Source organism: Pezoporus occidentalis, unplaced genomic scaffold (genome assembly GCF_034315485.1).
Source record: "Pezoporus occidentalis ecotype Australia unplaced genomic scaffold, CSIRO_AGI_Poc_V1 ctg29, whole genome shotgun sequence".
Taxonomy (NCBI): Eukaryota; Metazoa; Chordata; class Aves; order Psittaciformes; family Psittacidae; genus Pezoporus; species Pezoporus occidentalis.
In genome coordinates, this window is record NW_026914829.1 from 3,051,100 (window position 1) to 3,071,842 (window position 20,743).

At 43.5% G+C, this 20,743-nt stretch overlaps 1 protein-coding gene across 1 annotated transcript in view; it reads right to left on the reverse strand.

The window, feature by feature from the left end:
- The window catches only part of LRRC1 (leucine rich repeat containing 1), a 71,204-nt gene extending 51,985 nt beyond the window's left edge, over positions 1–19,219 (reverse strand). Inside the window, exons 1-2 of the mRNA XM_062626164.1 lie at positions 18,968–19,219; positions 4,530–4,647 (exon numbers count right to left, since the gene is read on the reverse strand). Of these exons, the coding sequence (XP_062482148.1) occupies positions 4,530–4,647; positions 18,968–19,126 (277 nt within the window). The 5' untranslated portion in view covers positions 19,127–19,219. The remainder of the gene's footprint in view (positions 1–4,529; positions 4,648–18,967) is intronic.
- Positions 19,220–20,743: the final 1,524 nt, after the last annotated feature.

Consider the following 20,743-nt stretch of genomic DNA (forward strand, 5'->3'; position numbering starts at 1 on the left):
CTGTGATTTTATGATGCCATGGGCTTGCATGACCAAGTCCTCAGTAGGCATGTCCAATGGAAGCAAGAAGAGTAGCAGCAAGGGTAGCAGCAGAGAAGCCTGCCAGCCTTTTTTCAGAGAGACAGCAACATGCAGGCAGACCAGGAGCGCAAGAGGCTCATCTCCTACATAACCAAGGAGGTTAGTCTTCATCTGAGAAGGGGCTGGACAGTTGGACAGCTCAAATGGCACTCCTTCAGCTGGGAAAGGTAGGAAAGCCATCCTAGTGCCTAACACCCAGCAGCCACTCTCCAGTGTGAAAGCTCAGAGTAATTTTCTTCTTCTCCTCCTAAAAAAGCTGAACAAAAACAAGCTGCTCACAATCTGTCAAAGGCTGGAAAACTATAGGACATTTAAAAACAAAATATCCAGACTTCCACACAACACTGGTTAAGGGAAAGCATGTGTGGGGTAGCAACTTCTTTCTAATAAAAACACTACAATTGACACCTTCAGGGTATGTTAAGAAGCATGCAATGTTGTGACAAAAACATATCAGTAGAACATGGAGGATTTAATGCTTGTTAAAGGCAAACAAAAACCCCTCTTGCAGAAGAGGGTTACTAAAAAGGAATGCATCACATCTGCAAGAACACAGCATACATATATAATCCAAAATATCAGCACGCATTAAATTAACTACAGAAACTTTATGTATTACCCCTCCTGTCTGGAAGAAGCTACAGAACAAGAAAAGCCATTAACATTTTAATGAATCTGGGATGGCAGGGCCCTAAACTCTAAGAATTCAGCCTCCAGGGGTTCTGCAGAAGAAAAGGGGTGAGGGAGTCAGTGGAGGAAACCTCTGCAGGATGAGCAGCATGGATAGCAGCCTGCTGAAATTCCCAGGGATCTCAAACAAGCTGCACACACTCTGGGAGAGAGGGAAGCCAGTGCAAGGGGAAAACTGCAGATGTTTGAGCAGGTCTTACTTCCTTTGGAGACTGCACTTCTTTCCTGAATCACAGGGTCTTTTGAGACTTACCCCAGAGACCGCCCAAGTGCTGTGGGAAAACAAGTAACACACAGGCGCTTCTGATTGTGCCTGAAGCAGAATCTCTATCACACAGAGCACACTTGTGCTGAAACTCAATGCAAAGCACAGGAGCCCTACCCAAACTTCAAGGACACCAAGCAAGGATGTTTCAGCAACCCAGTGTCTTTGCAGAACTCAGTGATGTGAGAATCCAGGAAAAGATTTACCCAAGCTTGGGGAGTCTGAGGGAACAGTAGTTTCAGACATACAGCCATTGAGCATCTATCTCAGAAGATATTACAGGGAATACTTGGAGTCTCAGACGTGCTTTTCAGCAACTCAAAAGCTCAGGCATTCACTGCTGCAATCCTACGAGTCTGTTTTCTTCAGCCTCAGAACTAGCACATCAACTTTTTAACAACCTAAGACCAAGGGGCAGAGATAAACCACATTGCCAAATACCGTCGAAGTGTTCACCATCACTATACTGTTTTCATAGCAGAGCTTCTCTGCCCTCTGATATTCCCATCCTTGATTTATCCATTCAACCTGTGTTCAAGTAACAGCCTCAGCCAGACCAGAAAAGCACAGCGGGGATGCTTCCTAGGAAATTTACATGAACACATGGCCTTGAAGAAGAATAAGAAATAGCATCAATATGCAAATAATCCAGGAAAAAAATAAGATCATATGGCTCCTAGACTTCCCCAGATCCTTCTCCCTCTGCACCACTAAGGCTCGCATCTTACTCACCCCAGACTTCCCTCATGTACACTTGAGATCATAGAAGCATCCAGTTTACATCTGCTGACGATTTTTAAGTCTTACTGAGAAGGATTTTTGTAGTTCTAGAATCATTCATGAACCAAGAACTGTTTAAAGGGTTAATCATGGAGCATATTTTTAACATATATCAGCATATCTCAGGCATTTTAAAACAGTTGGGAATTTAAGAAAGCCACACATAAGTTTCCCTGTTCACCTCTTCTGAGTGCCTACAAACCAGGGCTACTTATGCAGCACAGAAAACCACATTTCAAGGCATTCCAGACCACCTCTGAAGAGTCAGGAGGGAACATTGCACAGAACACAGCTGGTCACTGCAGCTTCAAAGTGCACCCATGTCCTGCCATATGACATACTCACCACCTCATGGAGCATCAAAGATCAGACACTGACCAAAGGATTATAAAGCATGAGAAAAGAAGACATGGTACCATTTTATTATAAGGGAAATGGAAGTACTTTGTTTCACTTTCCTTCTCCTCCTGTGATGGAAGGTTAAAACATAAAAGGCTACTCCTGTATACAGAACATTAAATGAATTTATATCTGAGTTTTTAAGCTCTTGAGGAACAGAATGGCCAGAACTGAAAGCAATTAGTGCACCGAAGCAGACAGCTAAAACAACAAAGACACAGAACAATGATCTCTTATTTCCCAAGTTCAGATGTCACCATCACACTTTCCTATTCATGCAGCATACTGCATTTTGAAAAGCTGAGCTGTTTTTCTCTGCCTGAAAGGAATACAAAGGGTTCCTATTTTTTATTTTTTTTTTGCTAAGTACTGTGGTAGTCAGAACAACAAAAACCGTTGGAGTGCAAACCACTAAAAAGAAGAAACCTTTGGCAGGTCCAGAATCTGACATATTAGAGAAGGTGGACTCAAAATACAAAGCAAGAAATGAAAATACAGCAAGTCTCCAAAACCTTATGTGAGAATTCCCCCTGCAGCATCCCAGATGGTGTGTGTTTTGCTTTTTAATTTGAAGAGCTGTGAGACAACCACAACATGACCAAACAGCAGAAAGCAACATCAGTCATCCTCCACCATGGCCCTCCTTCATCACCTTGCATGGTTCGTTTTTCACTTGAGAGTCGAGCCATACAATAACTGTGAGATGATTTAGCAGAGGGAAGCAGTATCAGTCACCTTCTGCAATGAACCACAGAAGAGAAAGTAATGCAATAAAATGGGTGATTAACACTGAACCTTGGATACAGGAAAGCAACTGCTCCTGGCCACCTGCATTAGTCTAACCTGTCACTTGAGAAAACACTTCCCTGTGCAGTAACTTCTAATGACACACGCACCTATCCAGCCATAAGTGTTCAGTACCATCTGTTCTCGTTACAGTTGAGCTCTCAAGCCAACTTCCAAGTCAGTCTGACGAGAGAGTTCACATGGCTCTGATCCACCAGCTCTTTTACAGCTAGTTATTCATTTGCAAAGAGAATTACCAAGCAAACAGTGTTTCCTTTTGTATAAGGCCTGTCACAGACAGCACCCAACTCAGCCAAACTCAGCAGCCAAAATACATGAGCATGAACTGACGCAGTATTTATAAACGTTTTAACTAACGTGTTTCTTCTGTCTCTCAGATATTTTTTCCCAGTTTTCTTATCTTACAAGAGAATTTTGAAAATGTGCATGGAATTATGTGGATCACAAATTTTCAGCAAGTGCCTGGAGACTAATTATGCTTCAACAATTATATTATCAGATGGAGATGGCATTAAAAGCACCAAACAAATAAAGGAAAGATACAAATTTTCATGTAGTTACAGGAAGGTGTAGTGGCCCGTGGATATTCTTCGGTGCTAAAGGGTCAATGTGAAATTAAACCATAAAGAAAAAAAGGCTCCCCACTACACTATTTCTATTACAATATTCAGTTACATCCCTCATTTATTGACAAGGTTACACAAAATGCTCTCTCCCACTCCATCCATCACACCTCAGAGAGCATTTTGTGCATATCCACTGCATATAAGGAGGCAAGTATAGCTGACAGTTGCTCTAATTTGATAACATGGATTCACTGTTTCTAGATCATCAGGTCATAAGGTGGCTTAAAGGTGACCCACCAGCCCCTGAGCTTCTGGCAGGGCTGGTAAGTTCACCAGACCAGGAAAAAGAAAGAGAAAATAAATAAATACATGAAATTTCACCCCATCACAGCTAAGGACCATATAAGCAGCAAACATTACACCTGAACGATAAACCTATGAGGTTTCCAGCATCGCATTTTAAAGACAGTTTCTCAGTTCTTCCGAGTTTCTCTATAGGTGACAGAGTGATTCTTCTTCCAGAAGTATAAGTAGGAATACCAGCGTTCTGCCTCTTGCTAATCACAGGTAAAGAGGAGAGCAGAGATAAAGAACTGGACTTCTAACCCATAGGCAGCATTTCAGAGAACTTGGAGAAAGAAATCAGCAGTGTGACAGGTACACATAAAAATAGGATGTAAAGCATTCTTTTAATACGAAAATAAAGCAGGCTCTCAGAAAGGCAGAACTACAGTCAAGCATCATTTTAATGCTGCATTTCCACCAGCAGCACTCCTCTGCTCTTTCCTTCCTCCCCATCTAGAACTGCAGGCAAATCCATGTATTACACAAAAAAGCATCTGCAGGACATAGATAGCAACCTCAGAAAACCCTACTAACCCAGTTTTACAGACTATGCCATAGGACAAAACAGAATCAAACAAATTAACACTGGAGCTTACCATTTCGAGACAAATCAAGTTCCACCAGCTGCATGAAATTTGCTATTTCTGGAGGGAGCCGCTGGATTTCGTTATCACTAAGTCCAAGTTTCCGTAACTTCACAAGTTGGAAGAAAGGCTGAAAGAAAGAAAGAAAAAATATCCATGTCAGAAAATACTCACCTAACTCACATATAAGTGTGATACATGATAAGCAATAATTGGAAGCTGGTTTCAAAATCTGAGATAAAGTTATGGCTGAAAATCACCTACGCAGACCTCTTTCAGACCCGCATCAGAACAAACATGTTAACTTTTACATGCAGACAGACTACAATCTGTGTTTTACCTAAAACGAAAATCTATTATAAATAAATAAATAAATAAACTGTAAAGCTCACTATCAACAATCACAGCAGACACACTACTGAAATCCAGGATGCCCGCTTCAAAATCATTAATGGGGCGAGGTTACCCAGCAGGGTAATTAAAAGCATCCTAATTACACACTGGGGCTCATTAGGAAGTTAATACAGAGGGGCACTTCCAAAGGACGATCCAGAAAGGGGCTGCCAAGGTCTTCTTCATCGGCAAGTGCCATAAACAACTGGGTTACAGAGCCAGCCTCCCCCAAGAAGACTTTCTTTCTAGCTTCCTACACCCTGCACTCTGCGGCCCAGTTTCAGAAGACTAATGAAAGTTGGATGGGATATGCACAATTTGAGGTCTTCCCAGCTAGAAAAGGAACCCAACTCAGCCCTATCTTTATGGTGAAGACATGGAAAGGCGATGCAGACAGGGGCTCAGAGCATCTGGCAACCCCCAAGACACAACAATCTTCAAAGGAAACAGGCCATGTCAGGCCAAGCCCAGATGCTGGGAGCAGCTGGTGATCAAAAGTCAAAATGGGCATTGAGATGTAGACATCCCCAGGAAAGGTGGACAGCTCTTACCCTAGCTTTCCTCTCTTCCAGGCAGGCCTCTGAATAAGAGTGAGTGCAAGTGCTGGGGATCTGTGCGATATTAAATAACTTTATATACACGTCATCTTGGCCATAACTGACCAGACTCTTAAAATTTCAAGCAAGTTTTGTGCTTCAAGAGTGCATTTTTGCCCAGCAAAACTTCAGAACCTCTGCATCTTACCCACCTGCAGCACGTGTGCGTGCCTGCGTTCTCACGGGTTTTGCCCTTACTGGTAAATGGTAGATGCTAGCAATTCGGGATATCTGCTTACATGTAATCACCTGCAATCCTTTACTGGAAATTAGCACCTTTTTTAATTATTATTATTTTATTTAGGTGCTGGAGCATGTGCTCTGACTGTCACTCAATTCTATCTTACATTGACACAAAAAGGGGCAGTATGACAGGCACCTTATTAGAACACAGGGTAAAAGCACAGTCTTATGAATCTATATTATGACATAACTTTTCAATCTTAGTTTGACGTCTTATACCTAAGATCACAAATCAGGTTTTAAGTGAGGCTTTGCAACCTCAGCATCAATCTTTCAATATATATTGTGGTTCCTTGTCACAGAAAAATAAAACAACTGAAATTAATGTGTTTTCCCTCAAAAACATAGGTTCCTTTTAGGAAATTAAAAGGATACAGCTTTAAAAAAAATTTATACGCACTCAGCAGTCAGAAGATGCACCAGATCTGAATGCGAACATTTCAAGGCATTTTTTGAGTCAGAATGGGACTCTCCCCCGAGTATTAAAGGCCTTTGATAACAGAGTTTAAATTGTAAGAGCAGATTAAAAAACCTTTACAATTCCACATTTCTAACTCCCTAAAAACACATATTACAATTAAAATGGCCACAAATGGAGAGTTTTTTTATCCTTCTTTTCCCTCACAAGATCTAAAACTGCATTTTGCTATCATTAACATTTTTTATCTTCTAAAACAAATGCATTCCTTTTAATAAATATTTATTAATATGACTAAACCAAGAATCCATCAGAAGCTTAGAAAAGCACTTAAAGACACTTTTCTGAAAACAGAGATCCCAATCTTTCCTAACACTATCCAAAATAAATACTTGCCAAAAAGTGTTCCTCAGCCAGTGTGTACCTGCTAAACTATGACAGTTATAAATATTGACTTTCTACTACAAATCTTCTCATAAGCAACAGTTGTCCTTGCCTGAGATGCTCTACAACAAGTGAGAAAAGACAGAAGTAACATAGTTAAAAGGCAGAAGGAACATCAAAAAACTATCAAGAGATGGACATTTATTAAATGTGCAGAGCACATGTGTGCAACAAACAAAATTAGACAATGTTTTTTAAAAAAAAATGTTTCTCTAACTGACTACTTACAAGAAAATTAACTGGGAGCTCTATTTCTAGTTTGCATAATGATTTTTAATGAATTACACCATTTCCTAGATAAAATCAGAAACTGCAGTTACATGAATGGCATTTCTTTGAACTTTTTTCCCTTTAAACTACGTAACTCAATCACTCTTGCATGTTTAACATATCCTACTCCCATTTCAGTAACTATTTTTCCACTATCCAACACACACTGTTAGTGCTCTAAAGCATTACTGGAGAGGCAAGCACCTCCTTTTTGTGCCGTACTTGTTTTACCTGTCAAAAAGACCACAGAGAAGAAAGGGAACTAAGAGCTTAATGAACAGAGTTCAACAAATTTTTATATATATATGTATATATATAAATATCTGTAATTTCTTAAATATACCCCAACCAGAAGCATGTTCCTAATTCGATGTATCAGACACAGTTTAGCCTGTATTTCAAAAGCTCTAAGAGGAATCAAAGTGCAATGGGGTTGTGGCCAGAGCACCACATCCACCCAGCATGCTGTAATAGCAGGTTTTGACTGCAGACCCGACATCTCTACAAGCATCTTGGCAACACTTTTAATGCTGCTTACTTTAGCCGGCCTAATTAATACTACTTCAATGAGACAAATAATTCCATGAGCATCAGCACTAAAGCAGCCTACAATGTTCTATTTAGCGGCAATTTCCAACCTTCAATTGAACCTTTTCCTCCTATCAAAGAATTTACAGAGGTTTCTCTTCTATGGATTTTCTAAGAACTCGTATATTGAATAGAGGCCTTGTCGCACTGGAAAGCTAACCAAGACTCTCTTCTCCACCCAGCCACATATTTAGACAAAAAACTTCATTGTGACAAAATTGGGTTGATGTCAGCCAATGGAAGAAAAATACTGAGAGATAAGTGCGTGACTCACTGGAGAATATAAACAGACAGTGCGATCCCACTGGCCTCATTCTCATCACTTAAAGAATACCACTACAACTGGCACTCAGTTCTAAAAATAAAAGTTAACAGAATTAAGCCAAACTGGTAGGATTAAAAAAACTCAGTATTTTCTCCTGCAAAAGGGGCCAAAACAACTCTTCTCTGGCTTGCTTTCAATGGGTCACTCCTGCAACAAAATAAACATTCACGCCTGAGAATCTTGCCTGAATGTTTCAACATATTCCCTGATGGAGAAAAAAAAAAAAAAAAAGAAAAAAAGGAGATCGATTAAAACAATAGGCAATTGACATAAAAAACACAGGACGGCACCAATACCTACTTGTGGCTAAGGCTGTTTAAGGGGAGGAAACACCTCTCACTGCTAGAGCCTTTCCAGTGCTAGAGACATGTCACACTCCAAACCTATTTGGCACAGGTAGTATACCCAAATGCTTGCTGTGTTAAGCAAAATGTTTCCATAAAAAGGCTAATACTAGCAGCACAGAGAATTAAAATTAGAACCTTTATGAAATCCACTGCCTAGTTTTCAAGATGGGCCAGCGTGAGCAGCAGAAATTAGAACAAGAGGGAGAGATGGAAGAAAACTGCAAATTAACTCCAGTTCCAGGGTTATATTCACACAGGACAGAGATATTTTTATATATATATATATATATATGTATATATATTTGGGGTTTTTGTGGTGCAGGCACTGAAGCTGTTGCTGACAAGCTTAAAAATCTGTGAGTACTTGCTCTTATGTCAAGTTTCCCTTAGACATCAATACAGATTTTTCAAACATATGCATGCTGCCTCAGCTTTTGAGGTTTCTTCTGGAAATTACAGTATTATATTCAAACAGGAATTAAGTAAACTACCAAGACAGAGTATATAGGTCCTGTTTCTTAAGCACCATCTCTATTCACTTCAACCATTTTCCAAACCTGTAACTTGCCAACTAAAGGATATCAGTGCTTTAGAATTAAAAAGTGACACATGGTAATTTAAACAGTTTAACTCCTAATTGCATCCCTGCTTCAAATCTTACTTCAGGCTCCATTTTCTTCTCCTATGCTATGAACAAAAATCAGCGGGGAAGCCTTTAATTTACTTGTTCCCTTCCATTCACCAGCTACATGCCCTCCTTCAGTCACTGGATAAGGGAAATTGCCATCAATCCTTCCCCCACCCTTTTTATACTGCCTCAGAAAGACCTCAGAAATAAAGGCCTTTCTTCAGGCAAACCAAGCAGAAGCTGCGATTTGATTGTGGTAAGCAAAGCAGTGAACAAGATAAGGCATCCAATCTGTGGAACGACCTTGCAGCATGGCTGACACAATGCTTTCCAGCTCCCCAACAAGGTCCCCAACCACTTGCTTTTGGCGCTCAGAAGTTATTTTTTGTGCCTGCACCATTGCATGGCTTCAGCAAGAGAGCAGGGGAAGACCAACCTTTCTTTAGGCAAACACGCTGCTTGGCGGCCTGGAGACTTCAAGGAGAACAGGGATTAAATTGCATAAGGCAGAAGCAGCTCTGAATTTGTAGAAGTCACAAATAGTCAGCTCTTTGAAGGACCACTCACAGGGCACACTCAGTGCTAAGTTTTACAAGAGGATAAGGAGACTTGATGACCTACACTAACCAACTGGTGGGATTTCAGACATTGCTTCTACTCCAAAGTCAGCCAGTGGACATACCAGCCTGGAGCTGACAAGAACCATGGCCATGCTTACAGTTAACGCATCCTCCATTCAACCCTGAAGGCACCCCAGTCAAAAGGCCCAACCTGTAAGCAAAAAACTCTTTCTAGTGTGCAGTCCTGTATATTGCTGTCTTAAAATCCACTCCTGCTACTAGCACTAGTGGGAGCTCTGAGGAAAACCAGCAAGACTCCATAAAGCAGACACATTCCCCTAGAAGCCCATCCTAAGTAGTTGCACAATGTGACGCTGAGGAAGGTGGATCCTACTCCAGTCTAATGAAGTGTGTAATGAGCTCCCAGCAGACTCCAGTGAAGTCCAGTATGGGCGTTATCAGCCTGGCATCTCCCACAAAGCCTGCTATCAACAGCCTTCCAGTTACTTCACCTGCATTCAACTGTGAGCAGGGACACCTAGTGAGGGCTTCACAAATACGGGTCCCACTTCATTCTTTGGGCCAAATATACTTTAATTTTCAAATAAGGTACTGAGATACTGAAATGGTAGCTGAGGGCACGGACTAATTCACAGTGCAGCAGAGTCCTCCTGCAGTTGATGACTCTGTATCAATGTGCTACTAGAAGCAGCTGATGGATTTCTCTCAAGCCACAGGAAGATGGAGAAGCAGCTGGTGATGGACCACAGTCTGCAGACCTTTGTCCACTTGCCAGGTCACAAGCCAGTGAACGGCTCCACACAGCTGACATATCCAATTCTGTCATATTTCATCCTAATATGTTTCACGGCAAAACCAGAACCACTACAGATTTTTGGCATGGTGAAAGATTGTTTCGCATGCTCAAAACAATGTTTGTAGAACATGTTGAAGCTGTACTTTGGTCTTACAGCATCCTAGCACCAGCTTTGTCATCATAAATATTAATGGCTGACACCATAGGGGCAGATATTCAAGCAGGAATTCATACATATCATTAATAAAATCATAGAATGGGTTGGGTTGGAAGGGACCTTAAAGCTCATTCAGTTTCAAACCCCTGCCATGGTCAGGGACACCTTCCACCAGACCATGGTGTTCAAAGCCCCATCCACCCTGGCCTTGAACACTGCCAGGGATGGGGCCGCCACAGCTTCTCTAGGCAACCTGTGCCAGTGCCTCAGCACCCTTACAGTGAAGAATTTCTTCCTAAGATCTAACCTAAAACCCTCCTGTTTAAGTTTGAACCCAACTAATTACTAGATTTCACACGAGAAAGTATTAATGAAAGATCACAGGGGCAGGTACCCTAAACAGAACCAGATATTGCAACTGCTATCTGCTTTAAAGCCCAATATGAAGGATCAGCCAGGCAGAAGGACTAGGGAAGGGTCTACAGGAGACAAAGCAAAAATGACAACCAATGCTTCTCCAAAGCTGGCATTCAATATCTACCTGCTACTTTTATGGCCTCTGTTTTCAAAGCGCCTGCCATTTTCTGATCGACAGTCAATGATAGGCCAGTTGCGGGTCCTAGTCTTGGTTATTACCTACATTTTAAAAAACAAAGAAGCAACTATCCACTCACAAAAAACAATACACTGCAGCACTGAATCAAAACAATGCTCTACCGAGTGATGCATTGAATAGGTTTCCTGGCAGGCCGGGATTTACTTTCTCTTTTACATGGATTAAGCAGAGGTAACTAAGGTTAAAGAGCACTTGATGCCATAACCACTAAGGGTGCTGGGAGGGACTAGCTCTGCCTTTGAGAGAGAACAGAAAACATCTGCCACAACAAAATATGGATTCATTGCAGCTAAATGCATTTACCATTTGGAGAAACAAACAAACAAAAAAAAACACAAAGAAAACCCACCCAAAAACACATTTAATCTCACTAATGAATTGTTAGAATGCATTTTTCCAGTATACAAGATTGTTGGCAGGAGGTAACATCTGTTTTTAGACCAACTGATATCATTAGAAAAATAACTATGTAGAATCATAAAATTTATTTTAGAGCTACAGATATATAATCTCTGCACTCAAACCTTGTCTCACCTGTGTATAGCACACAGAGAGATGGGGATGCTACCAATTCACTACAACAATACACCCCCTTGATAACTTAGAAGTATTGAAACATAACCACCTAATTACTTTCTTCCAACTGAGGTCAAAATCAGTAGAACTCAGCTGTTACTATAAAAAATCTGCCATTAGAAAATACTTGAAACCAAGCAGGCTTCACAACCTTCTGAACAATCTCAGGGGCATTTACAGGGAAGTCAGACTTTGCAGGGGACACCAAGTTCTCCCTCTGCTCCCATCAGACGGTGGTCTTTCAAATTTGATGTCAAAAGGTGTGCTATTTTCTTCAAGTCTTAAGCAACACAACACAGAATCTGGAAGCTAGCAGAAAAACTAATAAATAATAAACTTATTTGGAGCCTTCAACACAGCGTTCTGTGTTTAAAGGAACGTTAATATAAGGCTGCTTCTCTACAAACCATTATTTATTTTAGTAATTCAAGCTTGTTTTGCCCACTAGTACTAATTGCTATGCTCACAAAAGCTTTTTACAAAAGGTAAGTAGTCTTAAGACACTGTAGTTGTAAAGCTGCAGGGGTCAGAAACTATTGTACACAGCATTTGTCATACTGACAAAAAAAAATCCTAAACTTTCAGTAAAACTACTTGTACTGTGTGCTTACAGTTTACTTCAGTTCCACACAGTGGCATAGTTCTCTCTGATATTAACTGAAAGTACATGCTTGTTCAAATCATATAGTGGAATTTCTTCAAGGATTTACAGGAAGATGTGCAAAAACATCACGACACTATCAATGTTAAAAATAAAATGCAATTGAACATCTGAGGGTGAGTAAACAGTGAAAAACATGACAATTCTATTGGCACCTTTAAAAACATCAAAACTAAAGACAGGCAAAATCCTTGATATTCCTCCTACAGAATCATAGAACAGTTGAGATTTGAAAATACCTCTGGAGATCATCTAGTCCATCCAAACTCCCTGCTCACAGCGTAAGTCACTTAGAACAGGTCACCTGGGACCATATTCAATCAGGTTTTGAGCATCAACTCACCTCCTTGATCACCTGTGTTAAGAAGTCACCAATGCACTACAGAAAACTCCTGGATTGCTTATGCCCTGCTGTGTTGTCCTTCCAGCAAGTGTCGGGGTGGTCCAGGACCCACATGAGAACCTGGGCCTGGGAACCTGAAGCTTTTTCCAGTTATCTAAAGAAGGCACCATCTACTAATTCCTCCTGATCAGGCAGTTTACAGCAGACACCCAAAACAACGTCACCCACTAATCCCAGCCTGCTCTCAACCAGCCCATCATCCATCCCAAGGCAAAGCTTGACACATCCCTGCTGCTCTCAACTCCCAATCCTCACCTTCCTGGTCTTGTAAAGAGCCATGTATTCATCCATGGCAGCACTCCAGTCACATGAGATATCCCACCATGTCCCTGTGACCCCGATGAGATCTATACACTTTAAAAAACAAAATAAAGCTTCTAGATGTTTACATCCGAAGGAGGAATGGTTACAACCTGTAAGCACAAATTTAAAGAGAGGTACAGCATGATAAAATCTCCTTCCACAGCAGATTACTGGCCACTGACCAAGCAAGAATCTTTCAGGTTTATGACTGCATAATGGGAGAAACTACGGTAAGACAGTGAAATTTAGTCTAAAATGTTTGGTTTGGGTTTTTTCCTGAGAAAGAGGTGTGGTATGGGAAGAACAAAAGGACTTTTTCTTAAGGAGCTTTCACAAGATTTTGTTGTGATAACAGCACCCTGGATTTCAACACCACACATAATAAAGAGATAGACAGTGCTTAAGCCAAATGCCAAGCAGCATCACCACACCATCCACTTGTCCAGCACGGTAAATGGGGCACAGGAGGAGGCCATGGTTTACCAGGCCTGTTGGGAAAAGGGTCTCACATCAATCAACTCTACAGAGAAGCTTTAGCATGTAACACCAAGAAGAAAAATTACACATGACAGGTACAATCTGTAAACTCAAACACAGAAGTGAAATGATTCAGAATTGCATCAGATTAGGTTTACAAACACTGCAGAAAAATCATTCCCAAAAGAAGAAAGAGTTGAGCAGTCTCTTAAACTAAACTAAGTCCATACAGAAAAATTTGGTAAGGGTTTTTCTTTTTGTCACTGGTGTTTGCACATAAACAACATCTGCAAAAAGTCTCATGGGAAAGTGGTCTTTATCCTTTGAGTAAAACAACTGAGCAGCAGCAAGAAAAACAGCAGCAGAACGAGAGTCAGAACTACTTCCATCATTCACCAATGCAATGAATGCTAGGGACTTAATATAAATGCCAAAATATAATATTGTACTCAAAGGTTCGTAAGGTATTTTTATTTTCTTACCAGTGGAAAAAAAAAAGTACACCGAGATCCAGTTTTGTACTGCAAATTCCATGTACAGGGAAATTAAGTTGACAGGGTGTATTGGCCCTTAAATTCTAATGTGCAGAGTAGGAAACAACATTTCAGCAACTACAGAGCGATCTATAGAATTGAAAGCATTTTATTTTTATCTTATTCTTTTCATTAGAGAAGCTATTGAAATGCATCGTGCAGAATGTGTTATTTTCTTCTATCAAAGCAATTTGCCAGAAAGCCTACTCTTTGGTTGAGTACAGTTTTTGACATGTAGCAAATGGTATACTACACATTACAGCTTGAATTGAAAAAGCCCTCAAGTTTTCACTCCTAAGGAAAATAAAAACAGTCCAGGTTTAGAAAAAAAAACCCCACAAGCTACATTTTTAAGCCACTCTGTGCGCACTGGTGGCCAAATACTGTATTTTTTTTCCAATCAAATCAGATACACTAAATATTTAACAGAAGGCACTCAGGATCCAACACAGGAGAATTAATTATTTATGCAAGTTAAGAGCCACACTCTACCACTGGCCCTATACAAAGCCCTTCATTTTGAGACTGAAGGGTGCAGCTCTTTAATTTGTCTTGTAAAGCAGAAGCGGTGAGAAGCATGCTGACAGCTAGAAATTGCTGTTCTGTGGGAAAACAGCCTCATCTGCCAAGAATGGCTAAGAGAGACCTCAATATCGTGGAAAACCACTAACAGCTTAATAGTACAGAGCCTGCTCCTCCAGCACATCCCACCAGGCTGGCTTATCAGACAGGAAGGGCAAGAGCAGAAAAGGAAACCTGGGAGGCAGCAGAAAGGAATGGGAAAGAGCAGAGTACAAAGAACAGAAAAGGAAAAAAGTGTTTGCAAGGGCCGTCAAGAATCCGGCACAGAAGGGACACAAGAGGAAGCAAAGAATCAGAAGCACAGACAGAACACTTTAAGCCAGAGGAAGCAAGATCCTGGGATGTCAGGACGGGGGAGAATGGGAAAGTATGAACACACAGGGGAAAGAGTCCAAGACAACAGCGGTAACAACAGAGAAAAGTCACTGTCAACATTAGTTCTCCATCACATAACTGGGGAAGGGAGGGAAGAAGGGATCAAGGAATCCAGCTGAGCAGTTAAGGAGATGGGAAAGAACTGGTGTATTGACATGGGAAAACAAAAGGATCCCTGTGCAGTAGCAAAATGATACAAAAAAAAATCTAAGATACTGTACAAATATAAATTATTAACCTGACAGGTTGACAGGTATAGCTTGGGGGGGAGGGGGGGAAGGTATTTGTAGGGAAAGGGGGGTCAGAGAAACAGAACTGTTTTCCAGGTGCACACAGGCGTTAATACTTATGACAGCAAACAAGGGGAGGAGTGGAAATAATAGGGGCAAAGACATCTCCCTCTGCTTCTTGGACATTTCAGATGTTTTCCAGATAAATCCTTCCTATCCTTCTTCCCTTGGAAAAAAAGGTGAAGAATTCTGCCATACTTTTGATCAGCCAACACAAAAATAAAACCAACAAAGTAATTCTTTCAAAATAATTCAAGTGCATTTCTTGTTCCTCAGGGTACTTCACATGACTCTCAGAACATGCAACGCAGCAATGCTGCTGGGTCTTTCTGCCAGTCCTTCCCCACTGAGGTGCTACAGCAATTCTTTAAGTTGTATTCCATCTTTTGAGGGGACTTCTGTGTGTGTTTGTTCAAGTAACACCCTAACATATGCCATGCTCTACTGTCCTCCAGAACAACAGCAGTTTTAAGTACCCTAGCAAAGACTGTAGATTAAACAATGCCTAAGACTACTTCTGTACCTCAAAACACAGGTTTTAGGGTGTATTAGCATGTATTCTTCCACAGGTGTATTGGAGCAAAACTACCAAAGAACACCTTTCATTGCTACTTAAGAGAAAGGGGGGCAGGGAGAAACAGGGAAGAGGGGGTAAGCATGTGTATCCAACACAAGCTTCCCCAAGTTTCAACTTGAGAGAAAGACAGCAAGTCTGTGTACTCCATCATGACACTTGCTGACAAGCATCTGCCTCAGAAAGCTTTAGATTTGAAAGGAAGAAAAAAAAATGTGCAACTGGAAGGAAAGCAGACGTCCAGAGATAAAGGCATGATCGCTGCCACAGAGTTGCCACATGGCAAAGCTGGGAAAAGAACTAACCTGTATGTGCTTGGTCTCAGAGAAGTATTACAAGACCTTCAGCCTGCTGTAATAGCCCTTTCAGACCACACCTGCCCACACTGGGATGATGAGGTCTCATCTACCAGCACGTAGAACAAAGAGCAGTAGAGTTGGGGTTTTCCTTGTCCATCCAATTACAGCAACTTCTGCTGCACCTCACAGAGTCTTTGGGGTGATTCTTCACTTTTACAACAGAAATTTTCTAAGGAGGATCACAACCATCCCAGTGACGTGAACACCTTATCATTGTTATGGGATATATCATGGCATCAGTGCAGCCCACAGATGATTCACCAGGAATCGGCATGGAGGACTTCATCAAGTATGGGAAAATAATCTAACTAACCAGACACCAAGAGTTAAACAAGTGTCCCAACTTGCTTAGGCCTGAACCAAGCCAATAAATAGTTTGACTTTGTGTTACTGCCTTTATGCACATAGAGAAGAAACTTAATGGAGGTAAGACTAATATAATACGTTACATTAGATTAAGGGCGTAACGACCACTAAGATCTATGCTGACCTAAACAGTTTGTTAATTATACGCCCTAATGATTTCCCTTGTGTTTTCTCTGCAAGAGGTATGCTGTACCCCAGCTTTCTGTACTTTGCATCAGCACTACCTTTTTATATAGAGGGGAATGAACAGCACACTGTAACTACCTTCCACAGAGAGATCTTCTGCTATGCTCCTGAGCCAGATTCCTATAGCTGAACTTTTAAAACTATTTGCTTGTAGAAATGTCAAACAGGACTCTTCCTACCCATTTCCACCTTCAACAGATTAGTTTCACATCCAGGACTGCAGCTGTATGTACCAGAAAACCCTAAATTCAACACTTTATCTGAGACGATGGCACTATATTCCATTTATCAGAAACCATTAATAAGGAACTGACAAGGAAAGTTCATAGGTCCGCACAGGAAGCCCTAATAAAAATGCCTTCCTGCATTGCTGACAAGGCACAAAGTACTCAGAACAGATACTACAAGTATGTTTCTGCAGTTGTATTTCATCAGATTCCTCCCAGTCCAGCTAAAAACCCACAAACATCTTCCTACAGTATATTTAGGCACTCCTGTAATCTGATCCACGTACAAAAGAAAACAAATCTTCTAAGTTCAACTTTTGCTTGATTCCACTGCAGTGCCAAGGAGCCCGGTCTGCCCTTTCTTTTATTACCCCCTCAGATATTTTTTACACATACATGACTTAATATGCAAGTAACGTGAACAAGTGGTCTTTTTAGCCATCACAGCACAAAACAAGGTGACTTTATGTATTACAGTTCAAGGAAGAGGAGAAACAATGAATAGTTGCACTCTATTTACAGAAATAGACACCATATAGTACCATGAACAAGGGACATCATCTTTACTTCTGCAAACAGCCAACAGTTTATGGTATTAAGTAGATTTATTATTAAAAAACAAACCCAAACAGAGAGCCATAGGTCTCAACAGGATTTCAGTCACAAGCGCATTCAATACCCCTGCAATAAGAACTGTATGAGCCTGAAAGCCAACACTAAGAAAAGTCTAGTACAAAGAGACTTCTGAGTCTGGTCTGTGCACAAAGCCAGCAGAAACTACTGGAAGTAAAAACAGCACCCACACGGAGGCTATGTAAACCAGTTTTGCTCTACTTCAGAAGGATAAAGAGCTCAGTCACAACAAGATGAAAACCTGCACCCAGGTTTTCCAGAAGAAAAAGCCAAATTTAATACATCAGTTCAACTGAACATCTTCACTACTGTCTATAGGAAAACTGTTCCACCATGATTACTCTCACTATGCAGAGTGAAAGCACAGTTTATGTGAGTGAACTTAGTAAGACATGTAAGCTTTGGTATGAACAGACCAACTTTGATTCAGGTGGAAACAAAGGTGCTTTTGAAAAATCTTTCTGGCTAGTGAGTTTAGATTCCTGGATTCCAAGTTTGTGAGAAGAGTTCACACACTTTAAAGGTGCAACTCCCAGGTAACACTTTCCCTCCAGTGTCAAACTCTACTAGCCACTACTCACAAAGGCTTTTGAGGTGACCAAAGTTTAAAGAGGAAACACTGAAAAATGCCAGTGGTTCATCAAGTCAGAAGTCAAGCACACCTCCCACTCGTGCTGTATCCATGGAGGCGAGCAGTGCCTTAGTGGAATCGCTGGGATGGAGCTCCTCTATCAAAGCCAGCAAGTGCCAGCCAGCAAGTCATGCTGGTGAGTACCACCTCCGTATCTCAAAACCACGCTGAACTGAAAGTGAATTCTCCTTTCAAGAGGAGAACAAGCAAAAGAGTACTACGCACAAAAACCCGGCTACACGTTTCATGCAAGAAGCAAAACACTGACAACTGTGCAGGACTTACACAGAGAGAAAGAAAAAGTTTATTTGTCTCTCGTGTTCTGTGTGACAAAGTTTCCAAGAATGGAAGGCAGGAACAGGAATGCTGTTACCTGCTAGAGGCTTTTGGTTTTCCCATGTACAGAGCAGACAGCATCTATCGAAAGGGGAAAGAGGGGGAGGGTTTAATACCCTCCAAGGTCATGCAATTCCAATGACGTGAATGTTAATCACAACATACATTCACATCCTATGACTCCGGCCCTCTGCCCTCTGCCCTTCGAACACTACTTTTCCTCCGGCCAGATGCGGAGCTCCTGTTTTTGCCCGTGAAAGTTCATTTACCACCTATCTACGGTGAAATGACAAACGCTAACGCGAGACTCCGGCCCTTGCTTTAACCCCCGCGATTATTACCGCAGGCGGACGGTCCCAGCCGCGCCGCGCGTCCAGGAGCCCCTCACCGCAGCTGCGGGGCGGGCGCGGCGTCACCTCATCCTACCGGCGCCGGGCCGGGGAGCTCGGCGGGCACCTGCCGGGGCCGCTCACCTGCGTCCCCCATCCCGTGCGGCGGCGACGCCGGGCTGGGGCCGGGCCCCGCTGCCCGCTCACCTTGGGCAGCTCGCGGAGCTGGTTGGCGTCCAGCAGGAGCTCCTCCAGGCTGCGGCTGTAGCGGTAGATCTCCTCGGGCACGGCGGCCAGCGAGCAGTGCCGCTTGTCGATGGACTCCACATGGCGGTTGCACCGCCACAGCGGGATGCAGTGGAACATCGCCCCGTCAGGCGGGGGGGCAGGCCGGGCCACCGGGGGCTGCGGGGCGGGCGGCACCGCCGCTCTCCGCCGCCCGCTCCTCCCCGCCGGCCGCAGGAGCCGCTGCCCGCTCCGCCGCCGAGCAGCGCGGGTCCCGGGAAGCCGCCGGCGCCAACCCGCATCCAGCGCGCCGCGGGCGGCGGCGGGAAGCGGCCCCAGGCGAGCGCGGCGGCCCCGGGAGAACAATAGGCAGGAGCCGGAGCGCGGCGGGGCGGGGGGCGCCCCCCTACTGCTCCTCGGCGGGCCGCTGCCCTGCCCGCAGCCGCATCGCGGGGCGTCGGGCGCAGCGCTGCTGGCGGCCGCCGCGCCTTCCCGCGCCTGACCCGGAACCCGGCAGCCGCTCCGCCGTCGTGCCTCTCTCCCCTCCCCTCCTCCCCCGTCCCGGCTGACATCAGCGGGGCCGGGCCCTGCCGCCCCGCCCCGGGCCCGGACCCAGCCCCGGCCCCGGCCCCGGGGCGCGTGGGAAGGCGGCCGGTCACCCGTACCCACAGCGGCGCCTCCTCGGGCCGGGCCGGGCCGGGCGTCCGTGTAACTTCGTGCCACGGGGAAAGGCGCTCCGAGCGGCACGGGGTTTGCCCGGGCTGGAGGGGCACGGGCACACCCGAGGGCAGCGCGCTCCGCTCAGCCGCACCACGCCGGGGGGGCTCCCTGCGCCTCTCCCCTGGCCGGGTTTGCCGCCGGTGCGGGCCGTGGTGCGGGGTCTGCTCTGGGACAGGCGGTGTGAGAGGATACGAAATGACTGGGGATGCCGTGAAGGGTATCTTCAGCTTCTAGAACCGCTGCTCCTTACCTGAGATGCTCGCAAACATCTCACCGAGCGCGAGTGTGTGCAGGCTACACTAATGCGTTCCCTTCAGTTGCTGGAACGCAACTCCAGCTGGAAAGTAAAGTAATAAAATGTACGGAATGCTGTCTAGGTACCATGGCCGTGGATGGTGTTTTCCTCTCAAGCTACATTGCTGTGGCATACAAAAAAAATCCATACACTCTCCTCAAGGCTTTCTGAGTTAAGTTGTTGTTTGTTTTTTCTAAATCCACTTTCAAAAGGGCTGATTGTAAGGTCAGAAGGGTGAGCGAAGGTAAACACACCGGCAGGCAGCTCTCTCTCCGTCTGTGCCTACTGGCTCCAGGAGCCCTGCTCCTCGTACCTCTGTGAGCGGGGCAGCGTGCGGAGCCTCGGCGACAAAACACGGTCTCGGAGGCGCTCGTCCTTCTGGTTGCATAACAGCAATTTTGTAATCCACGCAGTGACATAAAATACTTCTGAAAGCAGGCACTGAGCATCAGAGCTGCTCTCCGAATACTGCTAATTTCTTGCATAATTATGGCTGGTTGCATGCACAGGAATAGGGAGAGATTATTGTAGTCATTGTGTTCTTCAATCCCTGCGAGGTACTGACACCACCTAATCTTACATATTTTCAATGCATTTGTTGCTGTTTCTTAAATCAGCTGATAAATCTTGCAAGCTACACTTGTTTAATTTGTGTGGGAATTGCAGTGATCTGACTGGTGTTTGGTTTTTAAAAGGACATTTTAGGAGCTCGTGTACTGTTACTCTTTGCTGACCTTCAAAAC